This window comes from Pelophylax lessonae (genome assembly GCF_965119305.1).
Source record: "Pelophylax lessonae genome assembly, chromosome: 13".
NCBI lineage: Eukaryota > Metazoa > Chordata > Amphibia > Anura > Ranidae > Pelophylax > Pelophylax lessonae.
The window spans coordinates 60002058-60024328 of record NC_138780.1 but is presented as its reverse complement, the minus strand read 5'-3'; the positions used below and the strand labels follow the sequence as shown (position 1 = coordinate 60024328).

At 46.7% G+C, this 22271-nt stretch overlaps 1 protein-coding gene across 1 annotated transcript in view; it reads left to right on the top strand.

Annotated features, from left to right (window-relative positions):
• RTF1 (RTF1 homolog, Paf1/RNA polymerase II complex component) overlaps positions 1–22271 on the top strand; it is a 588556-nt gene that overhangs the window by 238971 nt on the left and 327314 nt on the right. The window contains exon 8 of the mRNA XM_082242851.1: positions 15639–15816. Coding sequence (XP_082098977.1) covers positions 15639–15816 — 178 coding nt within the window. The remainder of the gene's footprint in view (positions 1–15638; positions 15817–22271) is intronic.

The following is a 22271-nucleotide window of genomic DNA, read 5'->3' as shown; positions in this document are numbered from 1 at the left end:
TTCTGGTAGCTCCAGACTGGCCTCGTCGGTCTTGGTACGCGGACCTTGTGCAAATCATCGTAGAGCCTCCCTGGCGGCTACCTCTGAGTGAAGATCTGCTGTCTCGAGGGCCGATCTTCCATCCTGCCTTACGGTCTCTGGCTTTAACAGGCATGGCTGTTGAAAGCCAGGTGTTGAGAGACTGTGGTCTTTCGGATGCTGTCATTCCTACCTTATTGAAGGCTCTGAAGACTACCTCCAGGAAGATTAACCATTGTACCTGGAAGGCGTATATTGCCTGGTTTGAGTCGCAAGGGTTTCATCCTCGCTCCTTTTTCGGTGGCGAGGGTTTTGGCCTTCCTGCAGGAAGGTGTGGACCAGCGTTTGGTGCTGGGCACGAACAAAGGTTAGTTATCAGCCTTGGCTGTTTTTCTTCCAGCATCCCTTGGTGACTAATTTCCTGATTCACACCTTTTATGCAAGGGGTGCATCATCTGGCTCCACTGCGGAGTGCTCCTTTGCCTCCGTGGGACCTGAATTTGGTCTTGTCAGTTTTGCAACGGTCTCCTTTTGAGAACATCAGAGAAATCGCTTTGCCTGTGTTGTCCCAGAAAGTGGCCTTTCTGGTGGCTATCACCTCTGTTCGCAGAGTGTCTGAACTGGTGGGCTCTGTCTTGCTGTTTGCCTTATCTGGTTGTTCATAGGGATGCAGTGGTCCTACGACCAACTCAGTATTTTCTCCCTAAGGTTGTGTCGGATTACCACCTTAACAAGGATATTGTGTTGCCTTCGCTTTGTGTGAAGCCCAAGCATCCCAAGGTGTATGCCTTGCATTCATTGGATGTGGTCCGGGCGATCAGGGTTTACCTCTCAGCCACGGAGTCTTTTAGGACCCCTGATTCTCTGGTTGTCCTTCCTGAGGGACCTCGGAAGGGTTCGGTTGCGTCCGCTGCAACCATTTCCACATGGATCAAGACCGACTATTGTTTCAGGCCTATTCACTGAAGGGTCAGATGCCTTCTTTCCCTTAAGGCACATTCTGCTAGAGCTGTGAGTGCCTCTTGGGCTTTTCGCCATCAGGCTTTTGTGGCTCAGGTGTGCAAACGGCGACCTGGTCGTCTGTGCACACTTTCACAAAAATTCTACAGATTTGACGTGATGGCATCCTCGGATGCTTCCTTTGACCGCAAGTTTAGAGAGTGGCGGTTTTATTGAAGAGACCGTTTTTTTTTTTTTTCTCTTCGTGGGGTGATCTTTGTTCTGGGGTTAGCTCCTGTTGAGCTTCTGTTGCCCTGTTGGCTGTTTTCTCTGGCCTTGTTGACACGTTCGTTGGTTGCATCTCTTCCCACCCCTCACACTTGCACTGCTTTGGGACATCCCAATAGTGAAGAACATCTGAACAGGCTGGTACTGTCAGAGGACGTAAGAGGAAATATAGTTTTTGTAAAAACTTACCGTAAAATTCTTTTCTCTGAGTCCTCTAACAGTCACAGCCCCTGCCCCTCTATTTTGGGGTTCGTTGTCTTCCTATACTGCTTGCTACGAAACTGAAGAGCAGCAGTGAATAGCTGAGGGTAATGTTGAGAGGGACAGCCCCCCAGAGGTGTGTCTTTGTTTAACTGTCCCTAAGCCAAGGCAACGATTTGAGATCCAAGGAGGTGAAACCCCCTTCGATGGAAACCCACTTCGATGGAAACCCAGTCTTTGTGGAGCGTGTGCACGTTCCAGTCCACTATTCTGGAGAGGTGGCAGGCTGCATAATAGTTTCCCAAGTCTGGGAGTCCAATTCCCCCATTGTGTTTTGGCATTGTGAGGAGGTCGTATGAAATGCGTGGTTGCTTGTCTTTCCACAGAAAGGCAGTGCTGATGTGTCTATAAAGTTTGAAAAAGGATGGAGGGAGTAATATGGGGACCGTCTGAAGAACGTAAAGTAGACGAGGCAGGACGTTCATCTTCAGAACTGCCGCTCTGCCAAAACCATGACAGCGGAAGTTTGGTCCAAGACCGTAGATCTTTTGAGATTTGGGCGACGTGCGGGGTAAAATTGCGGTCGTATAAGTGTTGCAGATTGGGCGGGAGTTTAATGCAGAGGTAAGTAATCAAATCAGATTTCCAGGCTAAACGGAAATTCGCCTGACATCGTGCAACCTCTTGCTGGGACAGGGTGACATTCAGAGCAAAAGATTTAGAAAAGTTAATCTTAAAGTTGGAGAGAGAGGCATAATCATTGAACACTTTAGGAAGCGTGGGGAGAGTTGTGACCGGGTCTGAGAGGAACAATAGAAGGTCATCCGCGTAAGCGGCGACTTTGTATGTTCTGCCAGCAAACTGAATTCCATGGATCGATTCGTTCTGTCGAATGTTGTGTAGAAGGGGCTCCAGGGTCAAAATAAAGATCAGGGGTGACAAAGGACACCCCTGTCTGGTTCCATTAGAGACATTGAAGGCATTCGATAGGGTATCATTAACTCGGACCCGAGCTTGCGGTTTAGCATAAAGAGCCATAATGAAGCCAAGAAATCGGGGACCCAGGCCCCAGGCGGAGAGCGTCGCTGCGATATATATTCCCATGAGACCCTATCGAATGCCTTCTCGGCGTCCAATGAGAGCAAGAACCCCTTCTGTTTAGTGGTGGAGAGGACGTGGTGTAGGTTGAGTGCCTCGATAGTGTTATCCCGGGCCTCTCAACCCGGGACAAAACCAACCTGGTCATTGTGGATGCCTTTGGATAGGAGAGGGAGCAGTCTATTGGCCATTATCTTCGCGAACAGCTTGACATCCACTTTGATTAGTGAGATAGGCCTGTAACTAACTGGGGAGGTTGGATCTTTCCCATCCTTCGGGATCACCCCAATGTGGGCCTCAAGCATTCAAGATGACAGGGGGTTTTCAGTCGAGACAGAGTTGAAGGCAGTCAAACGGGGTAGCTAGAAGATCGGGGAAGGACTTGTAGTATGCCACTGATAGTCCATCAAGGCCAGGGCTTTTATTTGGTTGCATTTGTTTGAGAGCTGTTTCCCATTCCAATTGGGAGATGGGAAGATCCAGCGTGTTTTGAAAGTCAGGGGAGGCCGCGTGGTGCATGTTAGAGGCCAAGAAATCAGATATGGCCTGAGACCTGGAGGGGCCAGAGGGGAGATGGGGGTGGGCAGAGTCCAAATTATATAGGTTGCGGTAGAAAGTTTCAAATTCCGCGGCAATGTCTCTGTTATTGGACACCAGGGAGCCAGAGGTCGAGCGAAGAGAGTGAACAATAGTTTTCGCCTTTGCAAGGAGTCGGCCGCTCTTATTAGCCTGTTCGTAAAAAAGCTTTTGCGAAAGAAGGAAGATGCGCTTGGTTTTCCTATCAAGTTTCTCCGTGAGTTGCTCACGAGTGGAGGTGAGGGCAGCCAGGGTATCTTGAGCAAGGGTCTGCTTATGAGCAAGTTCAAGGGTATGAATGCGCGACAAGAGGTCAGAAACAAGGGCCTCCCGTTGTTTAACAGCTGCCGAAAGTGCTATAAATTTGCCCCTGATCACACACTTGTGAGCTTCCCACTGGGTGAGAGCCGAGGTATCGGGAGTAGCATTAATATCAAAATTGTCTTTTAGGGTTGAGCGGATGGAAGCTGTCCTGACCTTGTCTATCAACAAAGAGGCATCCAAGCTCCAGACCCGGTTCTTAGAGATAACGGGAAAGTTAGTCGCAGTTATAGGGTTATGGTCCGAGATCACGGATGGTTCGATAGAAGCCGCAGCAAGAGAAGTGAGAGCTGATTGGGACAGGAAAAGATAGCCGATCCTCGAGTACTTGGCGTGAAGCGGGGAGAACAATGTAAAATCTTTGTCATGTGGATGAAGTGTCTGCCATGAGTCATGGAGCTGTAGTTCCTGGAGGCACAATTTAATTTGTTTAAGAGCCTTGTAAGGAAGGCAGGAGGAGCCAGTTGAGGTGTCAAGTAGTGGCTCCAAAGGGACATTAAAATCTCCACCGAAAATCAAGGTGCCTTGCTGAAAGGGGTTCAATTCTCCCAGCACAGATCTAAAGAAAGAGACCTGAGATGTATTAGGACTATAAACATTCGCAAGGGTAAGCTGAACATGTTTGAGGGAGCCCCGGAGAAACAAGAAGCGCCCCTGGGCGTCCGCCAGCAAGTCGGAGATGGTCAGAGGAGTAGATTTGGCGATAAGGTGCCTTGCTGAAAGGGGTTCAATTCTCCCAGCACAGATCTAAAGAAAGAGACCTGAGATGTATTAGGACTATAAACATTCGCAAGGGTAAGCTGAACATGTTTGAGGGAGCCCCGGAGAAACAGGAAGCGCCCCTGGGCGTCCGCCAGCAAGTCGGAGATGGTCAGTGGAGTAGATTTGGCGATAAGGATGGAGACCCCCTTAGACTTGGAGACCTCCGAGGTAGCGTGGTAAGCTTGCGTGTAATATTTGTTAGTACAGCGCGGAAGTGCGTCTCTTGTAAGAACACCATGCCTATGCATATGCGAGAGTAGTTTTGATCATTTTTGGGGCGTGTTTAATCCTTTAGCATTCAAGGAAACAACCTTTAGGCGCAGGTCGCGCGGCGGGGGAGTAGAAGCGGCCATGGTGGAGTACGGACTCAGAAGAAAAAAAAGAGAGGGGGGGGGAGAGGAAGGAAGGGAAAGGAGAGCTGGTGAGGGTTAACTAGTGTTGAGGGAGGTGGGGGGTAAAGGTTGGTTGGGGAGCTAAGTTACCGTGAGTACCAGCAGGCCTGCTGAGGTACTCATGAAAAGGGGGGGGGAAGTGGAGTTCGGAGAGTGTCGGACGAACGCCTAAAAATGTCGTCCGTTGGCGGCGTAGAAGGAAACAACCAATATGTAGGTCATTCCTCCAAGAATCTGCAGAGGTCAATAGGAGCTTCAAAGTGAGCCCAGTATGTGTAGAAGTACAGGGGAGCACAGGGAAGATACAGGAGCCAGTAGAAACTCTATGAGAGGGCGAAGAAACAATTGAGGGTACATCACTAGAGGGTGAATCAGAGAATCACGATGCAGAAGGGTGTAAGTTATCGAAGGTGTGTAGCCGCGTGTGTTGGTCAGTTAGGCAGCTGGAGAGCCCTGGGTCAGTCGGATTGATGAGAGGGGAGGGGAAGCGTACATAGGTCAGAAGATGGAGCAAAAGACAGTGTAAAGGAAGCAGGGAGGAATTAAGGAGCGGGAGGGACAGACCAGGGCCGGAAGAGAGGAAATAAGACAAGAAGAGCGCCACAGGTAACCATTGCATCTAGAGGAAATAGACACCAGTGAATGAGGTAGTAGCAAAGGTATTGGTAGAGATGCTGCAAAAAACAAAAAAAATCAGTGAACGATGGTGCTGGATCACACAAAAATAACCTAACAGTAAAACAAAAACAAAACATTTCACAACTGCAGTGTTAGACCATAGGGCCCACAATATATGACTAAAGATACCATAACCTATATGGACCTCATACTGTTTTAGGCATTGCAAGCATTTAGTGACCGGAGCCCCAGTGTACTCAGAAGGGTGAACCCCAAGGGAGGGCACCTAGGGCGTCGGTGACCAGATGCAGCGGGAGCCAAAGGGATTCGCAGCCCCAAGGGTCCAGCACTTGAGACCAAAAAAAGACAAAAAAATAGAGGTAAATAGAGAGGAACCCTCTCAAGTCCGTTAGAAAGGCAAGTCACAGAACATGGAGTGCAAGTCATATCCATGGGGGGATGTAGGGCAGCCCCACGGTCAATTCAGCCTCAATCAGACCCGGGGATTCCAAGCCAGAGATCTGCCTCCCAGCCCGAAACCAGGCAAATGGAAATGCAAATTAAATGACCTTCCAGGAACAGTAGTAAAACATACCCGTTAAACCAGAGTAGGGAAGAGCAGCAAGGGAGAGAGGAGGGAGATAGTGGAGACCCCATGTGAGAGGAGAGAGGACATGGAGGGGAGGCAAATAGGTAAAGGGAAGAGAGAGGGGGGTCAATAGATGAACAGTAGGGACAGCAAAGTACATTAATGAAAATCTTCACCCGCCCCCAATTACAATAAGGAGCAATATCATGAAAGTGCATAAAATTAGGCACAAAAAGGGGTAGAACGGTGATCCGGTGATGGAGCAAGAAGGGTTGGGGGATGCGGGGGCAAAATCCTCAGAGGAATGCAGGGGCCAGTATCGGGGCAGTTGTGGTCCAAAGGCAGGTAGTCCCAGCAATCGTTGAAGAACAGCGTGTGGGGTAAAAAGGAGCAAGGGGGAAGAGCCGGGGGAAGGACAGCAATGGGCAATAAGAAGTAGGCACAAAGAGGTTGCAGGAGTAGGCAAAAAAACAAACAAAAAAAAAAAACATGTCTCCAGTGTCCTCGGGAGGGGGGGTATAGGATAATCACAAGGAAAGTTACCTGACGCAGAGGAGTAGTGTAGTTCAGGAAGCAGGCTCAAAGTTTGCAGGGCTGCGAATAGAGGGCATCAATCAATGAGACTTTGGAAGGTGCAGGAAGGACAGATTGTGCAGAGGCCATTGACATTGTGTGCCGGAACAGTAAACACACCGTGGGCAGAAGGGGGTTGAAACTGCAGAAGTGAGAATCAGATCCAGCATCCAAGTACAAACAAGCAGGTCATCTCTAAGTGAACATCAAACAGCATGGAGCGAGGGTTCCTATGGAGTGTGACGTGCCCTCCGGTGGGCAGATGAGGCTGTCGGACTTCCATTACGAGGTGCATCTTCTCTACTGCCAGGGGGCACCTTATGCATGCTAATATTCTGCCGGCTTTGGCAGCTGCACCTTGACATTGCATGCTATTGCCAAGTCTATCTTCCACTAAGACCCCCAGATCTTTCTCCATTTTTGATTCCCCCAGGGGTTCCCCCCCCTCAAAGTGTATTGGGCGTTTGTTTTTAGTCCCAAAGTGCAATACCTTACACTTCTCCACATTAAATCTCATTTGCCATGCAGTTGCCCACTCTGTTATTTTGTTCAGGTCATTCTGTAAGATTTCTGCCTCATGAAGTTATTACCCTACTTAATTTTGTCATCTGCAAAAACTGAGATTGAGCTAATGATCCCGTCCTCAATGCTATTTATGAATAAATTGAACAAAATTGTTCCCAGGACTGAGCCTTGGGGGACCCCACTTACCATCCCAAACCAGTCTGAGTTCGCGTTATTTATTACCACCCTTTGGACACGCCCCTTTAACCAGTTTTGTATCCAAGAGCAAACCTTGTGGTCAATGCCTGCAGACCTTATTTTATAAATTAACCACTTACCGCAAAGTGACGTATGGGTACGTCGGCAGACTTTGCAGTGTTATACCGGGCTCGGGAGCCGCTTGGTTGTTTCCCCTGGCGAGCGGGAGGGGTCTCCCGTCCCCCCGGGAGACCCGAGCACCCAGCCGACACGTCCGCCGGCTGGATGGAGTCCCGATCAAAGCCGGAAGTCATTTTGACAGATAGCCCTCACAGCATTTAAGTTTTTGGATAGCGACTTTTTTGTTGGTCTACTGACTGTACCCTGTTGCTAATCAGATATGCGCAACATTGACGTTGGCAGTGTATTTGCGCTATATGACTATACCTTGTTGCTAATTAGAAATGCACAACATTGACGTTGTTAGTGTTTTTTTGTTATGACTGTACTTTGTTGGCAATCAGAAATGCACAACATGGAATTCTAGTGTCTTTCTGACATAATATACCTTGTTCCTTATTGGAAATGCACAAACTTTGGAGTTTGTATCTTTTCTGTTAATTTCGGTTATATGAAGGTACCTTGTCAGGCATCAGCAGTACACTGCACGGGAGATATATTGGTTTTATTGCTGATCCTGCTACACTTCAGAAATACACAACATGGATGTTTTTGTGTCTTTTCTGTCTTTACATTTGGCTGTGCATCTGAATACTCAACAGTGAAGACAGTTTGTGTCTTCCTATTTATATTATATAGCCCTAGCTTATTGTACTTTTAAAATACACAGTATTGAAGTTTATGTTGTGTCTTTTCTGGGTTGGTCTATCTAGCTGCACTTCAGAAATGCACAGCGTTGTTGTCTATGCTGATGTCCTTTGTGTTTGCTGATGTCCTTTGTCTGCATCTATTTTCTAGTTGTGTGTGTCAGTAACGCACAATCTGTGATCTTCTATATTTGTGATATTAGTTATACATGTATCACTTTTATTGCAGAACTTGTATTCCCAGGGACATGGAAGGGCCAGGAGTTCTGGCTGCAGAAACGTCAGATGTCAGAATACGCAGTCCCTTACAATTCAGGCATACCAGAAGCATTCCCTCTGCTTAAAACCTGGTAAGGTTGCAGGACACTAGGAGGAGGTTATAAAATATTCTCCTCTTCCATTTAAGAACTTTGTTTATAGAGGTATTGCGTCCTAAAGATGCGGTATCAGAACTTATCTGACCTGTATACCCAACTCAATAGGTTTACAATTCTATATGTATCCCTCATATCACTCTGTTAGCATAACTAGTTGCAGTAAGCAAAGGTGAGTGTTTTACTGCTGTGGACTTACTCTGAAGTAGGGATCTCCCCTAATGCATCCCTCATGAGTTCCAAAAGGCACCCAATGTTATTTATGTGGATTATGGTTCCAGACATCAGGTAGGACACCTGATCTCTACGATATGGTTAAAAACATTATTTTACCTAGCTCCTTTCCGCTCAATTTTATTATTTGCGGACGGGTCTATAGGGAGTGGATTATGGTTCCAGGCATCGGGTAGGACACCTGATCGCTACAATATGGTTAAAAGCATTCTTCTAACCAGCTCCTTTCCGCTTAATTTTATTGCATTTGTGGGCAGGTGTATAAAGAGTTATCTCTTTCGTCCACCGACGGAAGTAGCTGCTTCTTTAAATCCTAGACAGATGGATAATAAGCCCATCCCAATACGAGTGACGAGGTAGAGCCAAAGGCTTTGATATGCCCAGGGGGGCGGGGTCCCTGGGTTATTACCCGTGGCCTCACCGTTGCGTATTCAGTTTTAGCTGCCTGGTCTTAGGAGTTGCCTGCTTGGACCTTTTTGTCCTAGCTCTGTTTTAGACGTCTTAAAGGGAACCTTTTTTATTTTATCTTTTGTTGCTTCTGACTCTAGTTCCTGTGGAATGCCGGCTGGGTTTCGGACTGGCTATATGAGAGCCTTATGGTCTCCTGGTTTGTGCCAGCGAGTGCTTGCAGACCGTAGCTCCGCGCTGGGTCTCCATAGCGACTATAGTCTCACAGAATGGGTCTGGCCTGCGAGTGAAACTCCCCGCCGGGACGCACACACCTTGCATGCCAGCGTCGCAGCGTGCCTCTTGGCCAACAGTGCCCTCACTGCGGTGCAGAGGCAGCCTGTCAGCATGGACGCCCACCCTCAGCAGTGTGGCCTGATAAGTACAGTTCCCCCCCCCCCTGTCTGGTTAGCGGGCCTGGGGCGGACGTGGGCTCCTCCATAGGTGAGTAGGTCTCTCGGGTACCCATACTCCTGCCACCCTCCTCCACTATGAGGGGTCACCTGGGACCTTCCCCTCCTACCCTGACCCCTCCCTACCCTGGGCTCCGGACCCCCGGGTCACTTTTAGTGTGGGGTCCCCTATATAAGTCGCCTCAGGTGCTATACCGGGTAGTGGGGGGGGGGGGGGAGCCTTGGAGGGGGGTACATGGTTGCACCTCATACCGCTACCTTGGGGGGGGTTCATCTGCCGGGATGACCCCCGCCAGGGCCCCCAAGCCTGTTACAAGGGTAGGCCTCACTAGGCCACATGCTCATCCGCATGAAGCCGACATTTTGCCGTTGCCTGCAGTCTTAACAGGCCTCAGCAGCCTGCCTTGGTATCCCTATCACTGTAATGCTGGTGGCCATTTTGCTGGAGCCGGAGACAAAATGGCACAGGAGCTTCTGGCTCTTGTGGGCGGGGGCGTTTCCTTCTACCTTCTCTTCTCCATGCTGCTGATGGACCTTGCTGTGTTCTCCATGTGGTAACTACTCTAGAGGAGTTTAATTACCCTGGCCTTTACCTTTTCATCTTCAGAGGGTTTCAGGCCTTTAGGGGGCTTAGGCTTATCCACCAGAGTAGCGCTGCATGCATCGCGATCGCCTCATTAAGGCGCAGTGTACGGCGGATTTGCTGGGACCTGTGGTGCATTTTGTAACCGTTACTTATCCTCAGGGGCATTAATATTTGGCGATTGGGCGCGGATTGCTCCCTCTTAGGCCATTGCTCCTGTTTTCAGGAGAAGCTTCTGTTTAACACCTTGTGGTGCAGGCTCTGGTGTTTCCCTGTCAGCTCTTTACATTCTTACTGTGCAATCCTTCTGTTTGTATGTATGTATGTTTGTGTGTCTTTATGTATCATGTTTTTATGTCTAACATGGATCCCCCAAGTTTGTCTGCGACCCTCGATGGATCATTGGGGCCCGCTTCTAATGCTCATGTGACTTTGTCTGTGATGCAAGAAATGTCCAGAAAAATGGACAGTTATTGCGGCAGCATTTACTAAGAAAGGCCCCCTCGCCTGTCATCTCAGACCTCAGATTCTGAGGCTGATATGGTCGCCGGCAACGCAAACCCCCTTTTGGAGGATGCATCCCCACATTCAGACTTTTCTGACGTGGAAGAGGATGTTTCCACACCCGCCTTGGCACAGGAAAAGGCGCTGGTAGATGCTTTCATATCCTCAGTGAGGGACACCCTAAAAATCACAGATGCAATTTCTAAATCGCAAGGAGCCTCAGTATCCTTTGGATCCCTCAGGGCAAAGAAACCGGCCAAGGTTTTCCCTTGTCCCGAAGTCTTGTCCGCCTTGGTGGAGGAACAATGGCGGTGACCCTAATCCCACGCTTGCAATTCCCAAACATTTGGCTGGACGCTACACGTTTGAGGAAGAGATTTTACGCAAATGGACTGTCCCTCCTCAGGTGGACCCCCAGAATTGCGGTATTCACAAGGCCACGTTTTTTTCCGGTGGCAGATCCTCATCTCTCCCTGATCCGGTTGACAGATGTATTGAGGTCTTATCCTGACACCTGTATACGGTAGTGGGATCTATTCTCAGGCGTGCCCTAACTACCATTCTAGTCTCTCAGACTATGTTTGAATGGGTAAAGGCTTTGAGAGAGGCACTGGCCGTAACCCCTAGAACCTGCTAGAAAATGTAAAATGGGATAGAACCCTGGGAACAAAGAACACGGAGGAAAAATGGGAGTGCTTCAAGAGCATACTTAACAAGGGGATTGACCAGTGCATTCCAAAGGGAAATAAATTTAAAAGAGCAAAATTAAACCCCGGGTGGCTAAACACCAACATAAAAATGCATATTAGTGCTAAAGAAAAGGCCTTCAAAAAATACAAGACTGAGGGGTCGTTGGCAGCATTTAAGCATTACAAAGAGTGTAATAAGAAATGTAAAGACGAAATCAGGGCGGCTAAAATAGAACACGAGAGACATATAGCGGAAGAGAGTAAAAAGAACCCCAAGAAGTTCTTTAAGTATATAAACAGTAAGAAAGCGAGGCCAGATCACATTGGCCCCATAAAAGATGACAAAGGAAATATGGCCACTGAGGACAGAGAAAAGGCATAAGTGTTAAATCATTTCTTCTCTTCAGTCTTCAGAAAAGAATCGGGGGGCTACACAAACCTTGCTTGTAAGGCCGAACTAAACAACACACCTTAGGAAGTACCCCCATGGCTAACAGAAGATAGACTTAGAACTAAACTAGAGAAACTTAACATAAATAAATCACCGGGACCGGATGGCTTGCACCCGAGGGTTCTTAAAGAGCTCAGCCAGGTGATTGCCAGACCATTATTCTTGATCTTTAAGGATAGTTTACAGACGGGTATGGTGCCAGCTGATTGGAAAAAAGCCAACGTGGTACCAATATTTAAAAAGGGGCCTAGGTATATCCCGGGGAACTATAGGCCGGCCGGTCAGCCTAACATCTGTAGTCTGCAAGATGTTGGAGGGGTTGTTAAGGGACCACATACACGACTTTAGTAATAAAAACAGTATAATTAGTAGTAATCAGCATGGATTTATGAAAAATCGTTCTTGCCAAACCAATCTATTAACCTTCTACGATGAAGTGAGCTGCCACCTAGATAAAGGAAAGCCTGTGGATGTGGTGTATCTGGACTTTGCAAAGGCCTTTGACACCGTTCCCCCCACAAACGCTTACTGTAAAAATTAAGGAAGGTAGGTATGGACCATAAGGTGAGTACCTGGATAGAGAACTGGCTCCATGGGAAAGTCCAGAGGGTGATGATTTATGGGGAGTACTCGGATTGGGCGGGTGTGGAAAGTGGGGTCCCCCAGGGTTCGGTCCTGGAACCAATCCTGTTTAATTTATTCATAAATGATCTAGAGGAGGGGATATCAAGTACAATCTCAGTATTTGCAGATGACACTAAACTAGGCATGCCGATATCTTCTATGCAGGATGTAGAAACCTTACAAACGGACCTGAACAAAATAACGGGGTGGGCAACTGCATGGCAGATGAGGTTTAATGTTGATAAATGTAAAGTAATGCACTTGGGGGCCAAAAACCAGAAAGCAAGCTACTCACTAGGGGGGGAACCTCTTGGTGAGTCTAGGATGGAAAAGGACTTGGGGGGTACTGGTAGACAACAGGCTTGGCAGTGGCATGCAATGCCAAGCTGCTGCAAGTAAAGCCAACAGAATACTGGGATGTATAAAAAAGGGGATTCACTCCAGAAATAAAGAGATTATTCTTCCACTCTACAAGACTCTGGTCCGGCCACATCTGGAGTATGCTGTCGAGTTCTGGGCACCGGTCCTCAGGAAGGATGTGCTGGAACTGGAAAGGGTCCAGAGAAGGGCAACAAAAATAATTAGGGGAATGGAGGACATCAGCTATGAGGAAAGCCTACAAGCACTGAACCTATTCTCTCTGGAGAAGAGACGATTGAGGGGGGATATGATATCAATGTACAAATACTGTACTGGCGACCCTAGCATAAGGAACAAACTATTCAGAGTAAGGGAATACAATAAGACACGTGGCCACTCACTAAAACTAGAGGAAGAGCGGTTTAACCTTAAAATGCGTAAGGGGTTTTTCACTGTGAGAGCGGTAAGGATGTGGAATTCTCTTTCACAAGCAGTCGTATCAGCAGGGAGCATTGATAGTTTCAAAAAACTGTTAGATGGACACCATAGAGACCACAACATACAGGGGTATACAATGTACGGTTAAAAGCAAACACACACACACATCATAGGTTGACCTGGATGGACTGTTGTCTTTTTTCAACCTCACTAACTATGTAACTATGTAACCCCGTTACCGTCATCTACCCTGGAACTCACTGACCAATTGTCGCAGAATCTGCAATTTGTATGCGATGCTAACCTGCACGTTCTTCCGCTTGCAGCCAGAGCGTCGGTGGTAAGTGTGCTCATCAGACGTGCAATCTGGCTAAAGCCCTGGTCGGCCGACCAGGCTTCTAAGAAACTTTTGGCAGGGTCATCGCCCTTTTGGTTCCTCCTTGGATGACTTGATCAAGACGGTCAATGGGGGAAAGAGCACACTTTCACTTGACTAAGGGTAAGTCTCCCTCGCACAAGCAAGGTCTTTCCTTTACTGCCCAGAAGCGTCTTTTAAGTTTGTCCTTTTCCCCACCCCTCAGTGGTTACTGCTTTTGGACGTCCCATCTGTCTATGATTTAAAGCAGCAGCTACGTCCGTCGGACGAAAGAGAAAATGGGATTTTTTACTTACCGCAAAATCCATTTTTCCGAGTCCACCGACGGACGTAGCTCCCACCCGTCTTTTCTCTGAAGAGTTGGGTTTTGGTTATTATTCACTGCTTGCAACTAAACTGAAGATGCCACGGTGAGGCCAGGGGTAATAACCCAGGTACTCCACCCCCCTGGGCATGTCAAAGCCTTTGGCTCTACCTGTTCACTCCTAGTAGTAGGGGCTTATTACCCATCCGTCTGATTTAAAGCAGCAGCTACGTCCGTCGGTGAACTCGGAGAAATGGATTTTTACGGTAAGTTAAAAAATCCCATTTGTTGGTATATAGAGCATTTTTAACAATGAAATGACATGTCAACATTCAGATGAGGGAAGTCCTAGGTTGGTGTACTTAGGTTGGTGTACTTTGGGTACATACCTGTCCAGCTTCTGAGCCCAGGTAGTAACCTTCCCTTAATCCATTTCGCTTAAGTGGGCTTCCCTTTACCCAACACTATGAAAGATAAATAGTAATTTAAAGGGAACCTGCAAGGTGTGTCTCTCAGGGAACCTCCTGTTAAATCATGCTTCTGAACAGAGTAGTCGTTAAGCCAGATCCGCTTTGTTAATCAAAGTAGTGTCTTTTTTTCACAGAACAAGTCTTGGATTAGTCCTGTTAGTGGCCCTAAGAAGGGGTACAGACATAATAAATTACTATTGCAAGTTGACTTAGACAGTCAATCTTGCTAACCAACTGATTTCACAGGTTTTTCTGATTTTATCTTTAAGTTCCACTCCAGATAGGTCCTGCATCCGAAGCAGAGAAAGCAAAGACTTCGGAGGGACTGACCTGCCGATCAGCCTCTTGATCCAAGATATCTGCATCACTCGTAATGGAGTGGGGGTAAATGTGCTGCAAGCCTTGCATTTAGTAGGAAGATCTTGCAGGCAGTGGTTCCACCCTAAGGTAGGCCTGTGGGTACTTTATTGTCCTCTCGTGTTGCCGCCCTGGAAGGTGAGAGGAGAAAACCATCTGTTAGACTTACCGGTAATGGTGTTTCTACGAACCTTCCAGGACGGCACACCTACTTCCCACCCTGTTAAAAGGGTGAGGAATGATTGTAAACAATAGGTGGTAAGTACCTAAGTGATTATTCATCCCTTGTGACTCGGTTGGAGAACTACTTTTTTATAACTGAGGGACAAGGAAGGATGGGGCCTTTTAACAGCTGTGAACTGATAGGGTTTCCTGTAGGGTGGTGCCTCTCAGCTCTCACGTGTTGCTGTCCTGGAAGGTTCATAGAAACACTGTTACCGGTAAGCCTAACGGACAGTTTTTTATACATGTCAAGATAACAATGAATTTCTGTAGAGTGTGTCAAACAATTACTGTCAATAGTATAGTGTGTACAACCAAAAGAGCAATGCTTAGCAGATCAAAAAAACCTATTAGGAGATTGATTTGTCAATTTTTTTTTTTGCCAAGCAATTTAAAATGGGGGCAGTCGGGGAGATTTAGGCAGCCCTCACAAGAATCTTAAAAAAAAAAAAAAAAATTTAACCAGCAGTTTGAACGGAAAAAAACTGATGCTATTACTCTATAACACTCTCCTCTATCAGTCCTCCCACTAAGCTATTGCATTTTGATACCAGGGAGTGAATACACAGATCAGCAGTAAAAGCTATTGCCTGCAGTGCTGATTGAGCTGCAAAAATCTGACAGAACTGTTGTACAATAGTGTCTGCTGGACACTCTGAATTTCCATCTATGTATGGCTTGCTTTCGGCTACATTAACTTGAGAGTTTGAATTAACTCATTTTTTTTTTCAATCATTTTTAGTATTTTTTTAAAGAAAGTATGCAAAACCTAGTAACACATTTTACTCTTTGTGGGAGGGGGTGTATGGATTAAGTCCAATAGTGGGTACTATATTCTTAGTCGTGTTCACTTTATTTTATGTTTCTGTATGTTTTATTTCACCCCAGAAAGGAAGAAATTCCGCCAAAGTCTTTGCCTGTTTCCTTGCCTGAAGAACTTAATAAAGTCAGGTTATCCCGACATAAGCTGGAGCGATGGTGTCACATGCCATTCTTTGCTAAGACAGTGTCTGGTTGCTTTGTAAGGATAGGAATCGGTAACCATAACAGCAAACCTGTATACAGGGTAAGTGCACATGACGTAGCTGAACACTGCAGTTCTTCCCTCTTCTGGGAGTTTATGTAAATATTGTACAACGTGTGTGTATATATGTATATGTATGTGTGTATATATATTATAAAACTATTATATGTTATATGGTGGGTAGCACAGTAGCGAAGTGGTTAGCACTTCTGCCTGGTAGCACTGAGGTCGTCTGTTCAAATCCCAACCTTGACACTACCTGCCTGGAGTTCTGCTTGTGTCTGTGTGGGTTTTTCCAGGTACTCTGGCTTCCTCCCTCATTCTAAAGACATGCTCATTTTTAATTGGCTTCTGTTTAAATTGGCCCTAGTATGTGTTTTTATGTTAGTTAGGGACTTTAACCCCTTGGCACTGACCATATAAAAATATGCGGTCTGTCAGTGAGTGGGCCTTGACCCTGAGCAGCCACATATTTGCAGTCCTGTGTTTACAACTTATGCTGTGAGCACGGTAGCTGGTGGGCATCAGTAAGTCCCCGATGCTGAGAGCCCAGGACTGAAGCTGGCAGTTGCGCCAGCTTAATAACAAATGTAGGAAATGTCATACATCTATATTGCATATAAAAATGCTTAAATAGCTATATTGTGCAGTGAAAAAAGTCCATATAATATAGTTGTGAAAAAAAGTCGATAGAATTATTTGTGACAGCACTTTATATTTCTCCAAAAAGTGCCAATAGTACTGTAGACGTGCCAGTATCAAGCTCAAAAAGAAATACAAAGTGACGATGTGCTTCAAACAGTGTCCCAGTTAAAGTACACCAAGAACCGTACACCCCCTCGTGGCTGGGTCCTCACCCCAATTTATGCGACCTTGCGATTAAGCTTTGTCAGAAAACGCTTAGTGCCTTCCTAGGCTAGGAACAATCTTCCAATCCCCCCAAGTAGGGATCATCCCTCAGGGATCGCTCTTTGTAGCAAACGGCGATGATATCATGCAAAGGGGAAAAGAAACTCAATAGTGCTGAAAACCTTTTTTTTATTTATTTATTTATTAGATAAAAGTAATACATTTACTCTCATACTGGTGGTGCTGTGAGTGTACCAATCTATCGATAGCAAGCCAGTATCAGAAACTGTATCATAGTGGTGTAGTAGAATCACTGGTCAGCCTCTAGCCACCTGCATCCACTTGCTGCCTGTCGGTCTGTGCATTGCTCCTTCCGTGCCCCTCTCCTACGCGTGATGACACAGTGACCTTGTGTCTTCCTCAGGGGGATACGATTGGACGATAGGCTGTGTGTCACAGATTGGTGCACTCACAGCACCAACAGTATGTGAGTAAATGTATTGCTTTAATCTAATTTAAATTAAAAAAGTGTTTCAGCACTATTGAGTTTCTTTTCCCCTATGTATGATATCATCACTGTTTGCTACAAAGAGCGAACCCTGAGGGAGGATCCCCACTTGGGGGGATTGTCAGATTGTTCCTAGCCTAGGAAGGCACTAAGCGTTTTCTGACCAAGCTTAATCGCCAGGTCGCATAAATTGAGGTGAGGACCCAGCCACAAGTGGGTGCACGGTTCTAGGTGTACTTTCACTGGGACACTGCTTGAAGCACATCTTCCCTTTGTTTTTCTTTTTGACCTTGATATTGGCATGTCTACAGAAATACTGGCACTTTTTGTAGAAAGCATTGTTCATGACAGCAATTTATATTTTTATGGACTTTTTTTCACAGCTATATTATATGGACTTTTTTCACTGCACAATATAGTTATCTAAGCATTTTTATATGTAATCTAGATGTATGATCCTACATCTGTTATTTAGCACATATTCATATGTTGGAGGTCTACGTAAATTTCAAGCACTATTGTACAGTTATAATATAGCCTATATTTATTGCGTGGCATTATTTGCTTACACTTATGAGATAGTGGAGTGCCTGCAGCATTCATTTCTACACATCTTGGTAGCTCGCAGGACTATATATATATATATATATATATATATATATATATATATATATATATATATATATATATATATAATATACTCTTACGTCCTCCGACAGTCGCCGCCCACTCATACAGTCTTCAATAATGGGATATTGCTTCCTCTCCGCAGGAGTTTCTAGGTATAAGACTTGTAAAAGAACAATTCATCTACATAGTCACACCCATGGGGGCTGTCCTTCTAGTCCAATACCCCCCTGCAATAGCCATCCCAACTCAGTTTGTCTTCTGTCTAGCTTAGGAGTGGATAGGCTTCCCTGTGCTGAGGCTACAGTCTCAGCCTTCTTCTTTTCTCTTATGATTTATTTTCTGCAATATCTTTTTTCTTTACATTGCTAGCTGTTTATTTTTTCAGCGCTAGTTAGTTGGATCTTCGGATGAAGATGGCATTTGCGGAGCTGGGAATCGGACTGACCATCCTGGTTCTCCAGGACAGCGGGTCAGATGGAATCTCAAATCCCTGGCCTCGCAAACGACCCATCCCTTTCCTCAGGGATGCAGCCATGTGAGGTGGCTACCTCACTGGACACAGCATAGGTTCGTCCGTGCACTACTAGTGTCCTGCGTTTCTGGCTGGCGGCACTCCCCTGCCATCTGAAGATGGGCGGTTTCATTTGATATGAGGCACCCCACGCCATCGGGTACAGGTAAGTACACTCTGTGTGTGGCCTCTGTCTGGGGTCAGCAGTCCTGTGTGTCTGTGGCGTCCCCTATGTCTGTGCGTTTTTGGGCTCCTTGGTACCTGTGGGGGTTTTATTCTCTCACAGCAGCGCTGTGTGGGGTTTTTGGGGGTCCCTCTCCTAATGTCACTTTAGGGAACTTGGAGATGCAGACACATGCGGCGACCGCTGTGGGGTTAAAAACCACAGGTTCGCCATTTTAAGTGTGGGCAGCATGTCTGGCTTCACTATGGGCGCTTATACAGCATGCTATGTAGTGTTTTTGGCGCCTTGCAGCGCCATCTTGAGTGTGGCAAAACGATCGTTCCGAGCACATGTCGGCGGGTATCTTGCCGAAGCCTCCCATTAGTTTCAATAGGCATCCATTTTCCCTTGGCCTGCAGCCTCAGTTCAGCCCCCGGCGGTGACATCTCTTCCTTCTTTCTCACAGAGCAGACTGAAGGAGCTGGTAACACACTGGTGGGGTCCTGTCCTGCTGTTCCTTTTCTTTCCTATTTGTGCAATCTTCCTGGTCAGTTTTGTCCCTGCGGGGGGTCTGTGTCTCACAGTCCTTATAGTGGTGTGCTGCAGGGGTCCGCAGCGCTTTTAAAGGGCCAGTACAAAAAAAAAATAAACGTTATTTCTGCTATGGAATCCCAGGACAGCAAATTCTCGCCAGCTTTGGTGGGGGATTCAGGTTCCTCTGAATCCACTACCCTGACTAATTTGGCTGCTGTTGTGGCAACTTTGGTGTCAAAGATGGATGTGCTGATGACTGAACGGGCTGCTAGAAAAAGGTCTAAGATTTTACATAGTTACATAGTAGGTGAGGTTGAATAAAGACAACAGTCTATCCAGTTCAACCTGTGTAGGTGTGCGTGGCTGTAATCATCTCACATAGCCCTAATGTCCTGATCCTTGAGATGCAAGTCTAAAGCCCCGTACACACGTACCGATCGTCGTCATACAAACGTTCGTCTTTTCTCCCCGGGATGTCGATGTCTGTTGAAAAGTGCAAAGACAGCACAAGAATTTTTTCCGCCGACTTCAGCTGACTGCAGAAGTGATGTCATGTAATGGTTAACTTTCCCTGTGTTTTTTCTTTTCTGAGCATGCCCAGTCTTGCAAATCTGCGGTCTGTCGGCTGATTTCTGTACTGACTGGCGAACAATCGTCCGTTCTGGTGTCGGCATACAAAAATTTTTATGTTTGCAAGAAAGACTCTTGTCCGCAGAATGTGCGCAGACAGCTGTCGGAGGCACCATACTAACAAGCATACAATCGGCAGATCTTTCGTCCGCCGACGTTTGTATGACGACGATCGGTACGTGTGTACGGGCCTTGAGTCTTTTGAAAGCCACCATACTACCTGCAGAAACCACCTCTTGTGGTAGAGAATTCCATAATCTTGTAGCCCTAACAGTAAAGAACTCTCCTCGTTGCCTGAGGTTAAAACGCTTCTCCTCTAATCGCATTGTATGTCCTCGAGTCCTCATGCAATTCCTTCGAATGAACTGTTTTTTTTCTAAGCTGAGATCCCTATTAAGATATTTATAAATTGCTATCATGTCCTCCCTCAGACGTCTCTTCTCCAGGGAGAATAAATCGAGCGATTGCAGCCGCTCTTCATAGTTCAGGTCCTCCAACCCCCTAATCAGTTTAATTGCCCTTCTCTGGACTCTCTCCAGCTCCAACACATCCCTCCTGAGGACTGGCGACCAGAACTGGACAGAATACTCCAGATGCGGTCGGACCAGAGTTTTATAAAGTGGAAGGATTATAGTCTTATCTCTGGAATACATCCCTTTCTTTATGCATGCTAATATTCTGCTGGCTTTGGCAGCTGCCGCTTGACATTGCATGCTGTTGCCTAATCTATCATCAACCAAGACTCCCAGATCTTTCTCCATTTTTGATTCCCCCAAGGTTTCCCCTCCTAACGTGTATTGTGTTTTTATGTTTTTAGTCCCCAAGTGCAAAACCTTACACTTCTCCACGATAAACCTCATTTGCCATGTCGTTGCCCATTCCGTTATTTTGTCCAGGTCATTCTGTAGGATATCTGCTTCATGCTGTGTAGTTATTGCCCTGGCCAATTTTGTCTCATCTGCAAAAACTTATAACGAACTACTGATCCCGTCCTCAATGCTGTTTATGAATAAATTGAACAAGGTTGGTCCCAGGACTGAGCCCTGGGGCACCCCGTTTACTACCTCAGACCAGTCTGAGTATGTGCTGTTTATTACCACCCCTTGGACACGGCCTTTTAGCCAGTTTCGTATCCAAGAGCAAACCCTGCTGTCGATACCTGCAGACCTTATTTTATAAATTAAGCGCTTGTGGGGAACTGTATCAAACGCCTTAGCGAAATCCAAGTACACCACATCCACTGGTCTGCCCTTATCTAGCTCACAGCTCACCTCCTCGTAGAATGCTAAGAGATTGGTTTGACAAGAACGCCCATTTGTAAACCCGTGCTGATTACTGCTGATGTTGTCTTTAGCAAACTCTACGATATAGTCCCTTATCATCCCCTCCAGAAGTTTACATACTATCGATGTCAAACTGACAGGCCTATAATTTCCCAGGATAGGCCTCTGGCCCTTTTTCAATATCGGAATCATGTTAGCCTTCCTCCAATCCCCTGGCACATCTCCTGTCCTAATACTGTCAGCAAAGATCAGGAACAGTGGTCTAGATATAACCTTACTGAGTTCCTTGAGTACTCTCGGATGTACACCATCCGGGCCTGGTGAGTTGTTTGTGTGAAGTTTATCCAGCCTTTCCCTGATTTCACCCTCTGTTAGCCATAGTGGCAAGTCCTGTGTATTACTACTAGCCATACAGTCATGGTCAGTGTACCCCTCCGTTTCCTGTGTAAAGACTGACGAGAAAAAAGCATTCAGCACGGTTGCTTTTTCAGTGTCCTCTGTAACCATCCTCCCATCATTGTTAATTATGTGTGCAATATGCTCTGCCCTAGTTTTTTGCTGTTGATATATTTAAAGAATTTCTTTGGGTTTTTTTTATTATCCTCCGCTATTTGTCTCTCAAAGTTGATTTTAGCCATCTTGATTTCTTGTTTACTTTTCTTAGTTGCCTCCTTGTATTGCTCGAAAGCCGAAGCTGTGCCCTCTGATTTATATTTCTTGAAGGCCAATTTTTTTTCCCTAATAAGTTTTTTAACGCTACGGTTTAGCCAGCCAGGTTTGGCTTTGTCTCTTCTAAATTTATTTCCCATAGGAATGCACTGCAAGATGCATTTGCTTAACCCCTTCCATACCGCGCCATGTCAAATGACGTCGGCAGGAATCCTTTCTCGATCCGGGCGGACGTCCTATGACGGCGCCCGGATCTCCCCGCTACTGCGCGCCCCCGGGGGCGCGCAGCGCGGCTATCGGGGGTGAGGCTCGTCCCTCGGACTGAGCCCAACCCCGATCAAGGTAAACAGCCAATGAAATTTGCTGTTTACCACGTGATCGGCTGTGTCAATCACAGCCGATCACATGAGCGGCTCCAGCGCGAGCCGCTCGTTCCTTCCTTAATGCGCGCCCCCCAGGGGCGGCGATCGGGAACGAGGCTCGTCCCTCGGACAGAGCCCATCCCCGATCTAGGTAAAGAGCCAATGAAATTGGCTCTTTACCACGTGACCGGCTGTGTCCAATAACAGCCGGTCACAAATGTCATCAGAGAACACGGTAATTAGCTGTCACCGTGTTCTCCTCCTCACGCACTGATCCTGTAACAGCTAGTTACCAAGTACAGTGCACCCCAACCACACTGATTGTTGATTCAGTACCTATCACCTGCCTGTCACCTGC